This window comes from Akebia trifoliata, chromosome 5 (genome assembly GCF_017979445.1).
Source record: "Akebia trifoliata isolate Shusen 1 chromosome 5, ASM1797944v1, whole genome shotgun sequence".
Classification (NCBI taxonomy): Eukaryota; Viridiplantae; Streptophyta; class Magnoliopsida; order Ranunculales; family Lardizabalaceae; genus Akebia; species Akebia trifoliata.
The window spans coordinates 17,052,709-17,065,117 of record NC_141379.1 but is presented as its reverse complement, the minus strand read 5'-3'; the positions used below and the strand labels follow the sequence as shown (position 1 = coordinate 17,065,117).

General features: G+C 39.0%; 1 protein-coding gene across 1 annotated transcript; it reads right to left on the bottom strand.

The window, feature by feature from the left end:
* Window positions 1-1,511: 1,511 nt before the first annotated feature.
* On the bottom strand, window positions 1,512-11,074 carry LOC147401570 (uncharacterized). The gene is made up of 4 exons (XM_086444406.1): window positions 11,041-11,074; window positions 10,221-10,351; window positions 9,400-9,528; window positions 1,512-2,327 (listed from the first exon to the last, which is right to left on the bottom strand). The coding sequence occupies exons 1-4, from the start codon at window positions 11,072-11,074 to the stop codon at window positions 1,512-1,514; spliced, it is 1,110 nt and encodes a 369-aa protein (XP_086300532.1).
* Between the last annotated feature and the right edge of the window lie 1,335 nt (window positions 11,075-12,409).

The following is a 12,409-nucleotide window of genomic DNA, read 5'->3' as shown; positions in this document are numbered from 1 at the left end:
ATCACTCCCACGTTATGATGGTATTGCCAGGCCTAATAGTTATAGGGGTTATCAATGGATTGGTTCCTAAGGTAGGAGAACCAAAACAAATTTATTTTTTCGGTTCTACTTCTGGTTCTTGTCAGTTTTGGTTTCAGTTCTTAAAACAAATTGGAACCGGAACCGCTAAGAAACATGGATACCCATCAATACCAGTTCTCAAGAATCGAACAAAGAAGAAAATTTTGAACCATTATAAATCTTTTTTTTCTTCTTTTCAATAAAAAATTAACAAATTAACTAAAAAATAAGTATGAACTTAATTGCAATTTATTCTACTAAAGGTATAAATTAACTAAATACTTGTAGAGTGTTTTTTATTTTATTTTTATCAGTTAATAGTTGCACAAGTTGATTATATTTGATCCTTCTTAATAATTGTGAACACCGGCATATTGCACATCTGTCAAAAAATCTCAAACATTATGCAGGTATATATGAAGCCACTAAGAATGGGTTACATGCTATAAGCTAACGGGTGTTGTTAACTTGTTCTCTAACAACACACACATTATGTAATGTCTTAGATATCTTTTTTTTTTTTTTGAAAGGTCAACAAGGTTAAGGCAGACCCAGACCAGCTACAACCAAAGGAACGGGATACCACAGGCATCTTGATAAATAACAGATACAAGGTCGCTAGAGAACAACTCACAATCTAATTCAGTACAACCTAGGCTATTCTGATAGGAAGCTACCATATCGGCAACCTTGTTGGCCTCTCTAAAGACGTGGGAGGAGGAAACTTTGCTGAAACTGTGAAGCAAGTTCCTTATATCAAAGACCACGTGAAGAACACTCCACGAGGGGTTCCACCTACCCTTAAGGACTTGGATAGCTTGCAAGGAATTGGATTGGCTCTGAATCTTTGAGCATCCTTTGGAGATTGCTAACTTGATCCCATGGAGAATGTCCCGGAGCTCATAAGAAATGACAGAAATCGGGACTTCACATCCTGCAATAGCCGCCAAAACTTTTCCTTCACTATTCCTAATGATTGCACCAAACTCTCCTCTACTAGTAGAGAAGGAACCATCTGAGTTAATGGACCAAATACCTCTATCTGGTTTAGGCCAAGCGCAATACCTTCTCGGCTTGTGGATAAAGCTAGCATGAAGGCCCCAAGCATAAGTGAAGGCACGATTCAAATCAGTGTCTTCAATGTCTTCTAGTAATCCCTTAAAGTTGATCCTAATATCTTCAACAATCTTGCAAATAATCGAATCTGGATCAAGGCATTTATTTTGATAAATTTTATTGCAACGCTCCCTCCAAATGTGGTAAATAAAGGCACAAACAGCTACTTGCTTCACCCTTTGAATAATCGACTTCCCTTTAAAATTTTCCATAGCCCATTCAACCTCTTCAACCCAACTACCAGAGGCTCTCCGCACCAGACATTTCATGAGAATACCATTCCAAACCCACCTCAAAAAAGGGCAGTCGCCAAAGATATGGTTTGAATCCTCATCTTACATTCTACACAGGCTGCACTTAGCTTCATTGATAAGACCCCACTCCTTAAGCTTGACCAAGGTCTTAAGTCTCCCTTTGAATGCTAACCACTCGATGAAGCTATGCCTAGGAATCTTGCTCTTGCTCCAAACTAGATGAACCCAACTAAGATGAGTAGCAAGAAGAGAAGCAAGCAAGGATCTAACCGCTGAACTCACTGGAAGATACCATCCGAGCGGCCTTTCCAAACCACCTTGTCTGAGGACCCCCCCCCCCTCCCCAAAGATGGGGACTTGAGGAAGGAGCTGGTGAATATCTTGCATGAGATCTCTTCTTCCCCCTGGAAGCCTCCAATTACCATGTCTAATGATGGCTGAAACATTTGCATTCGGCCCAATTCTAAAGTCATTGATGAGGTCTTCAGAAAAGGAGGTATTAAGAATCCCCAGGGGGTGCCACGGGTCATTCCAAAGCGAGGTAGATGAGCCATTGCCAATAAGATGAACTATGTTACTCAAGGCTAACTGCCTAGCCTTCAAGATTTTTCTCCAACTCCATGAAGCTTCTCTCGGGATCTTCATTGACCAAAAGCTCTTGCCCTTGATTAAGTGTTTGCTAACCCAGTTCAACCTAAGAGAACTTTCACTTGAGGCAATCTTCCAAGCATAACGGGCAATGTCAGAAGAGTTCCACGTGGAAATGCGCACCACACCCAACCCGCCCATCTTGAAAGGCTTGCAAACTTCCTCCAAACTAACCGTCCTGTTGTTACTCTGCTTATCTAGTCCATACCATAAGAACCGAGCACAAACCCTGTCCAACTCCTTCACAACCTTGGAAGGGAGAACAAAACAGTTGCACCAATACACCTTGATACTAAGAAGGACTGATTTCACAAGCTTGAGTCTCCTTAAGTTTGGTCGCTTAGAAATAATTTTTTTCTAAAAGTATATTTTCAAAAAAATCAAAGGACACCATTAAGTTTGTATAAAAAAATTATCCAAAATAGACTATAAATTTGTAAAAATCAGAGACTAGGATATAACTTTTTCAATAAAATATAACAAATAGAAAAATGACCTTTACGTCCTTAAGTCAATATAAATTCTAACTTATTAGAAATTTGCAGATTTTTCATTATCTCCTCTATAAACAAGTCCTAACCCTAATCTCCCTAGAGTTAGAAGAATCAATTCGAGGACTGTAGAGTGAGATTCAAGACTCGATGAAAGAGAAGAAAAGATTCGTCTTGTCGAGGGCTTTACATCGATCCAAAAACATCAAGTGTTCACCTTATAGGAAGATTGGAAAGTGAACATAGAGAATTTTTGGGGCTTGATTTCGAAACTGTTTCTTTGTAAAAGACGATTTGAAGTAGGAACTCTTCTCTTCCACTCTTTAGTTACTAAGTTTTTAATAGAAAATTATTTTATATCAAAAAATTATAGATTTGAATTTTAATTTAGGGGCATGTTCTTCAGAAACATGCATGACTAAATGGTTTCAATATTTTGACTCATTTTAGATTTATAAATTGTGTGTTAGAAGGTAGAAAAATGAGTAAATCTATTAATTATTATGATTTAGAAAACTATGGAAGGATTGTGGGTGACTTTGGGGCAAACTCGGAGAAGAAGATAACAAGAAAAGTTACGTTTTGTCGACCCACCCGTCGCCCCACGAAGGATTAAAATTTGGTGAAATTCTTGGGTTCGATCAACCAATAGCCACAATCGACTGACCTACCACCCCAAGATCTCTCGGGTTCGGTCGATCAACCGTATGTTGAAAACCCCCTTTTAGTTTTGTTTCTTCATAACTTTCCCCCACAACATGTATACTTTTCAACACTTTTTTTTCATTAAAAATATTTAAGTAAATAAAAATTAATAAATGGTTTAAAAATCCAATAGTCAAATAATTAAAATCTAATTTTTGGGTTTAAAAACAAAACGTGGATTTCGATATTTTTGTCAGATTTTCAATTCCCATTTTCTTTGACTTTCCTATCCATTTAAGTTTAAAAAATTATATGATGTCAAATCTCGTAATTAAGATTTTAATTTTCAAAAACTAGTTTTACATTAGAAAAATCATATTTTTGAAACTAAGCCAAATTTTCACAACTTTAAATTTTTTATTTTATTTTATCACATTTTCTGAGTCTTTCTACTCAACCAAGATCATTATATGGAATTGGTTGGTACCTTAAGATCACAAATATTTCAAAATGAATGGACTTTGATAGGTACTTAGAATGATAGATGATTTATTGGTGGATTGATGGACGGATAGAGAGAACCTATGTTCTCGAGGATTGATGGGACAGTAACTCCTGAAATTGCATGCTTTGAATTTTTCAAGTCCTAGAGAGGGGTGAATAGGACTATTTAAAATTTCTCTTATGGTGTATGCACTTTCAAGATTAGAGTTTGCTTATGAGTATGGTTTTAAATGTCAATTCACTGATTTTTTTATTTAGTTCAAACTTTCAAATGTGCAAGCCAATGGATTATTCAAATTCTATTTTGGGCATTCACAATCATATAATTAATTGCATATGAAATTAAGCATACATGATTCATACATTCATGACTTGAAAATTCAAATTTGTATACAATTGAGAGAATATAAAGAAAGAAGACAAACGATTTATAGTAGTTTGGTAAATGTGCTTACATTCATTCCCAAGAAAATCGATCATGGCTCTTTGGTGCTCACTAAATCATAGGTTTGTGATTCACCTAAAATCGTACAAAGGATTTTACTTAGACTTATTCTAAATCTTGTGTAGACACCCTAATTTGAATGAGCCCCTACTCGAAAGGGCCCAAAAATATCGATTTTTTGACAAAGGTTACCAACAGGCCTCAAAGGCCCAAATCATTAAAAAATAACGTATTGATCGAACCAAGGTTCCTAAGACCCCCTAATGGTCTAGTGGGCCTACCCAAAAAGATTTGGTGTACCCCTACCGTCACCGCTCCGCTCCCAAAACCAAAAACCTCAGATTTCTAATGAAACTTGCCAATGGGCCTAAAAAAGCCCAATTTACCAACACGTGACATTTTGACCAATGCAATAGTTTCCAAAATCCCTAAAAAAATGAATAAATTTAAAAAGAGACTTGGGATACTCACCATCTTTCATAACCCTGACCGCTCCACCTCTAAATCCGAAAAAAACCCTAAGCCCACCTAAGGCCCACAAACTTTCAACCCTCCAAAATTAATTTCTCACCTTATCCCCTAACCTAAATCCAATCCCACACCACCTAAAACCTAAAACATACCCACCCTCAAAAATCCAATCCAAAACAAACCCTACCCAATCTAAAATAACCTACAACCTTCCTAAAATCTAAGCCCAATACACTAAAGCCCACGAATCATTATCCATATCCAATCCACCTCCAATCCATAACCCATAACCCATTAAGTACAACCCACATCAACCAATCACCCTTTTATCATCAAAAATGACACATGTCATCCTCCCCTCTCACCTCCCTCATCCAACTACCTACCCCCATCAGATTTCTCTAACCATCCATCTACCGACATCACTTCTCTCCAAAAATCACCTCAACCCATACCCTTCCCTAACCTACCACCTCACCCTTCTCTAACACCACCAACCACTCACATCACAACCCATACCCTAACCCATCACCTTTCTCTAAACACTCCACCAACTCAGATCACAACCCACACCTCCCCTCATCATTACTTACAAACCCATTTCTATAAACCAAACCTACACCCCTCATATCCAATCTAACACTTCTTCTCACCAATCAACTCATCTAATCAACCCATCTCTCATTTATTTACCACATGTCATCATCCCCTCAACCCTCTCAAAAACCCAAATACCTAACCCCTTATACAATCCATTCTCCTAATCTAAACACCTCACCTCTTCAACCAACCCAACACTCAATCAAACACCTAACACCTTACACCCCCATTCTTCCCATCTCACATCACTCATCTCATCTCACCAAATATTCTACCCAAATGGATTAGGTAAGATCCAAACCATTTGGTTCAAAATACAACTCACTTACCTTCATTACAGAACTACCCTCATTCCAACCATAAATTTCATACTCCTCACCTTTAAAACTCATGCCATTCTCTACTCTCCTGATAATTCACCCCATTATATCCCTAAAATATCCTTCCAATACCTATAAATACCCCCTATCCCCTTTCAAAAATGATTACCAATTCTCCTTTACGAATTCTTCTCTACCAATTGTCCCCTACCTAGTCTTACCAACTCTCACTACAAAAAAATCTTACCAAGTCTCACTAAGAAATCTATTCTCTACTCATCTCTTCTCTATTTTCACACTAATCTTCTAAAAAGAAAAAGATACTTTCACATTCTACTAAGGACCTTAGAAGACATTGAAGAAGAAGAAGAAAAGAAAAAAAAGAAAGAAAAGTAAGATTGAAGTTACAAGGTGGGTCAAAGCAAATTCCCCCCTCTTCATTTCTACCCTCTCCATCTCCCTCTTCTACTATCCCCATCCTCTATTTATTTTTATTTTAGAAGGCCTCTAATATGTAATATTCCCCTCCCTTATCTCCAGTAGATTGGACTTCGGTCCGGTCGAAAGTATAAGGGTTGTAACCCCTTTAAAAAATAAAATCGATTTTAATCCTAAAAAACTATTTTAAGGCAAGTTGGAATTCAGATTCTTCTCAACCCATGAGAATGGATCCAAAATCTTAGCCAACACTTTTTTAATATCAACTACGTCTAAGGCTAATGCCCTTTAGGATCATCTCTTTCAATGAGATGATCTTTACAAGCTAAAGTAAAAAATAAATCCCTACTTAGGATACAAATGCACGACACGTGGCACTTTATTTTTCATATTTTTTTAATCGAAATGACTGAGTTAAGTTGAGATTACCGCCACTTAGCGGGGAGAAAAGGGTGCCTAACACCTTCCCTTTTCTTTAATTGAGCCACTTACCCCGATCTCGACGTTGATCGGTATCTTATCCATTGAGAGTCACTAAATGACGAAAATGACATTTTTCTAAAAAAGATACATCGGGTGACCATTCATACCCTTTTACAACATGAATGGTGGCGAGTCCAAACCTTAGTAGATGTGGCCCTCATAATTGAGAACCACGTACCTACAGCTAACGACTCCGTTGGGGACCATGATTCATCCCTTGTGACAACTCAATCATTTTGGAAAAAAAAAATTTGTATTTGCTAACATTGTTTGTTTGTTGTTTGGTTCTTATGTTTTTTTTATATATTTTCATGTGTCCAAATTGTAATGTTTATTTACTTTTGTTGCTTTCATTGTATGTTTGTAAAGGGGTTGATGAAAAGGAAAAGAAATGAAAAAAATATCTTGTTGCACGTGCACTTACGAGCATAGCCCCATTGCACAAACCACCCCACCCTCAATATATCTAGTCCCGATACTTAGTAGTTCTATAGCTTGAGATCGTTATTTCAAGTGTTGAGGTTGAACACATCAAATCTGATCACCAACTAATGACGTGTATACTCCGGTGTGCATCGAGATTTGAAAATCGGGTAGCTGTAAAGTCACCTATTAGCCTCATGCATGTGCCCAATTAGATGAGCTAGGACACGTGTTCTCAAGTTCACATCGACCCCTAAACAAAGTTGTATCTACTTGAAGTTGTTGTCGGGCCTTGAAGCCCAATGAGGCCCACTTAGATCATAGGTTGTTATTTTCAATTTATTTCCATCCTCCCTAGGTAAAAGGGAGGAATATGCATTGCATTATTAAAAACAAAAACAGTGAAAAATGAGAGAAAAAGTGAAGGACATTCAAAATAGTGGCTAAGGAACTACTTTCTGTGATTTGCAGAAACTGGATTTCTTTCTGGTCTGTGTCCATAAAACGGATAAACATAAATGTGTCTCATCTGTTCTGGAAACACGAATGAAACAATGGACATCTCAACCATGTTCAAAACACAGATGAAACAGTGAGTGCCTCATCCGTTCTAGAAACAAGGATGAAATAATAAACGTTTTAACCGTGTTCAAAATACGGATAAGGCAATGGCTACTTTACCCGTGTTTCTAATAAGAACCAGTAAGAATTTGAGAACAAACTGGGACTCCCACTTACTGTTTACACATCAATGCTGCTTTTCAAATATATATATATATATATATATATATATATATATATATATTGTCCCCAACTTTTGAAAAATTAGATAAAATAGGTGTTCTAAACAATGATTTCAAAAAAAAAAGTGTGTGAAATTTCTCAAAATCAAACCAACCTTGTAGCCCCGACCGTACCCATTTCAAATGGGTCAACGACCCATATCCAATTTCAAATCGAGTCTATGATCCATCTGTGATCCAACGAGGTTGACAACCGATCAATCAATTCAAATGAACTCAATCTTTATCCAATAAAGTGTATTTTCAAAAAAAAAAAAAAGATTTGAAAGCGCCAATTGTAGTCCTTGATCAAAGTCGGTGCCTAGAAATGATCTTGCCCTATTCATACGAGGGGGATAGATTATGTTTGTTCAAGGAAATGAGGTGATTTAAGAGTGCCCTTGTAAAAGCATCGTGCGCCACCTCTTCCTTGGGGATCTAACTGGCCGACCTTGATTTCATAAAACTGAATTGGAAGCTAACATAAAATGTGTACTCTTCTAACCCGATTTGCTTGTAAAAATCCAATTTTTCAAAATGTTTTACCGGCTCAGTGTTGATGCCGGCTCCGTGCTAATAAAAATATTTTTTCAAAGTGTTTTACCGACTCCGTGTCGATGCTAGCTCCATGCGGAAAAAATTACTTTTTCAAAATATTTTACCAACTCCGTGTCAATGCTAGATTCGTGCTAATTAAATTACTTTTTCAAAATATTTTACCGACTCTGAGTCGATGCCAACTCCGTGCTGAGAAAATTACTTTTCAAAATATTTTACAGACTCTGTGTCGATGCCAGTTCTGTGCTGATGTAATTATTTTTTTCGAAATCTTTTATCGACTCCGTGTCGATGCCAGCTCTGTGCTGATGAAAACACTTTTTCAAAATGTTTCACCAACTCCGTGTCGATGCCAGCTCCGTGCTGATGCCAACTCCGTGTTGATGCCAACTCCGTGTTGATGCCAGCTCTACGTTGATATAATTCTTTTTTTCAAAATATTTTACCAACTCCTCATCGATGCCAGCGCCACGCTGATGCCAACTCCGTGTTGATGCCATCTCCGTGCTGATGCCACCCCGTGTTGATACCAACTCCGTGTTGATGTAATTCTTTTTTTTTCAAAATATTTTTACCAACTCCGGGTCGATGCCAGCTCCGTTCTGATGAAATTCCCTTTTTCAAAATATTCTCCCGACGCCATGTCGATGTTAGCTCCGTGCTGATGTAATTCGTTTTTCAAAATATTTCACCAATTCCACGTTGATACCGGCTCCATGCCGAGAAACTACTTTTTCTTTAAAGCTCGTAATAAATAACTTTACCCGACCTAATAAAGCATCATGCATTTTCTTCTTGTAAACAAAGATAGTAACGCTTAGTCTTCTGTACCTACAGGTGGCCAAACGAAAGAAATATAAGCAGTTAGAGGTACCTTCGTATTTTCTCAGATCTTCCACCATTACCATGAGTTCTTCTGAACCAGCACAACTAACAGTGGCCGAAACGTCAGTTGTTGATGTAAGAATAGCAGCACTATTGAAAATGACTGAGAGGCAGGAAAAGATGCTGAGTGTCGTGTTAGCCAACGCCAACATCATACAGGCCCAGACAATGCAGCATTATGCATCAGGGTCAAATCAAGAATAGTAGCACTATTGGAAATGACTGAGAGGCAAGAAAAGATGCTGAGTGCCGTGTTAACCAATGCCAGCATCATACAGGCCCAGACAATGCAACATCATGCATCGGGGTCAAATCAGGATTTACCCGACCAACCTCCACAAGGGCCATAGACCACCTTGCCTCCCATAGTTCCAGAGTACCATATCCCACAGAATCAACCATCCCCTGTGGTCATTCCTGATGACAAATGTAAGTACAGGAACGTAGAGGCCAAAAGTGTGACGGATGAAAAATTGGCTCAACAAATCGAGTCTCTGCAGGAAGAAATGAGAAGAATGAAAGGCCTCAACACTATGAGCGGGACTCGATTTAAGGATCTCTGCTTCTACCCAAATGCATAGTTGCCGGGCAAATTCAAATGTCCGGAGTTTGAGAAATACAGTATGCCAATACGGCGAAGATGACAGGCTACTGGTGCAATTGTTCCAAAGAAGCTTAACGGGGCCAGCACTCAAATGATTCTCCGGTTGGACCACATTCTCATTAAGAATTGGCAAGACCTGGCAGAAATATTCTGGCACAATTACCGGTTCAATACGAATGTTGGTCTAGATCGGAATGACATGGCTAAGATGACAAGAAAACAGAGAGAAACGGTGAAAGAGTATGCACAGAGGTGGCGAGAGTCAGCCTCAAGTAAGGCCTGCAATGACCAAGTAAAAGATGAATACCACGTTTATCTCGACACTAGGGCATGCCTTCTATATTCATTTGGTAAGGCACACCACAGGCACATTCTCGAATCTGGTACAACAAGCAAATCGAGTCGAGGACGGGACCCGAACCGGTATGATCTTTGATTTTACAAGTCTCGGGGCAACAATAGGAATCCCTTATCAGAGAAAACCAATACCTACGGGAAAGAAGAGGGAAGAAACACAAGTCAACAATGTATAACCAAACCGATCCCTCTTCATTCCTTCACCAGCACCAAGACCACAAGTGCCGTCAACTTCATAGACTCCAACACCACCACCAGCTTGGAACCCTGCACCTCAAAACCAATTCAGGGCAAATCCTCCACCAGTCGCACAGCAGGCACCAATATATGGGCAGAACTAGTAGGCACGATCCAACAGGGTAAACAGAGTGTTTACCAGATTACCTATGACACTATTAGAATTACTGCCAATCTTACTCAGGGGTGAATATCTTGCAAAAGGTCCACCAAATCCCAAGGCTGGTAAAGGGCTAGTACAACCCCAATTTATTCTACGAATTTCATATGGGTGCACTAGGGCACTCTACAGATCAATGCTGGCAACTCAAACACCAAGTGCAGAATTTGATAGACAAGAAGACACTTATACTGGATGGGCCGGCAAATCCCACTCAGCGGCAAAACATTAATCAAAACCTTCTATCCACCCACAATGGAGGGGAAAATGGGCACAGAGTACATGTCATTTACGGGGAACTCGACTTCAATCCATCCGATTTGATAGCCCCTATCGGGGTAAAAATCAGGGTCCACTTAACAAAGAAAGTAGGAACGCCCATGGTCAACACAATCAACCATTACACGACAAATCCACCTCAAAACACACAATTGCCTCTTAAAATAGCTGATCTCACCATCCATTCCACTCATCAAAATACTGCTACCCAACCACCTCTCATCATATATTACACATTGTCAAGTCCTCAAAATATGACTCGACCCCCCCCTTTATTTACCATGCACCTCATCCTCAAGTCCACCACTCGTCATTCCATACACTCTATTAACTCCTCACGTAACTCTTCTTATCACCACCACATCCAAATCATCACCACCACCCCTCATTTTCAATGTAAAACTTGACCCACCTCCAATGAATATATGTTCACCTAAACCATTCTCCTATAGCTCCAACCAAGCAGTTCCCTAGAGCTACGAGACCACCATTACCACAACTGCAGGGGTTGAGACCATGAAGAAAGTAATGGTAGCTGACATCGGTCATATGACAAAGGTAGGAAGGTGCCAAAAGTTACCAACAAAAAGGGTAAGCATTAAGGAAAAAACAAAATAAACCGCAAAACAGGTGATAGATGAAGAAAAAATGAGAACAAAGAGAAAGGGCAAGATATACGAAAATGACCAGAAAAAATATAAGGTTAAGGTATCGGATAAAGAGGCTGCAGACTTCATTAAGCTCATCCGCAAGAGTGAGCACAATATAGTGGACCAGTTGAACAAACAATCGGCTCATATCAGTATTTTAGGTTTTTTACAAAAGTCAAAGGAGCACCAAGAAGTACTGCTGAAATTTTTGGGGAAATTGCATGTACATATAACTACTTCGCCCGCACAACTAGAACAAACGATTGGTCAAATCATGGTTCCCAATCCCATCATCTTTACAAAAAGTGAATTCATGTTAGAAGGATGAGGGCACGTGGAATCGCTAAATATTATGGTCATATGCAAGGATATGATGGTAGCTAGAGTACTGATTGATAATGGCTCAGCGTTTAATGTTTGTCTTCTTAATCTTCCTGTAGACACCCCAATTTGAACGAGCCCTCACTCGAAAGGGTCCAAAAATAACAGTTTTTCAATAAATTCGGCCAACGGGCCTCAAAAGCTCGAATCATTGAAATATGAAGCTTTTGTCAAAATCGAAGCCCCTAAGACCCCCTAAGGGTCTAATGGGCCCACATGAAAACGCTCGGCATGCTCCCATCTATCCCGCTCCACTCGAAATGTCGATTTTCGACACAATTGGCCAAAATCATTGAAAAATGACCTTTGGATTGAACCGAGGCCCCTAAGACCTCCCAATGGCCTAAGGGACCCACAAAAGGGGTTTGACCTATCCTATACTTATCCAATCCTCACCGCTCTGCCTTTGTATCCAAAAATACCCGAATGCTCTATAAAAATTCTCCAATGGGCCTAAAAGGCCCGATTTGACAACACGTGGCATTTTTTATCCAACTAATTATTGTAAAAATCTCAAAAAAATTAATAAATTAAAAAAATGTGAGACTCAGGATGCATACCCCTCCTCTACTTCGACCTTTGAATCCGTAAACACCCCAAGCCCATTCAAGGCCCACA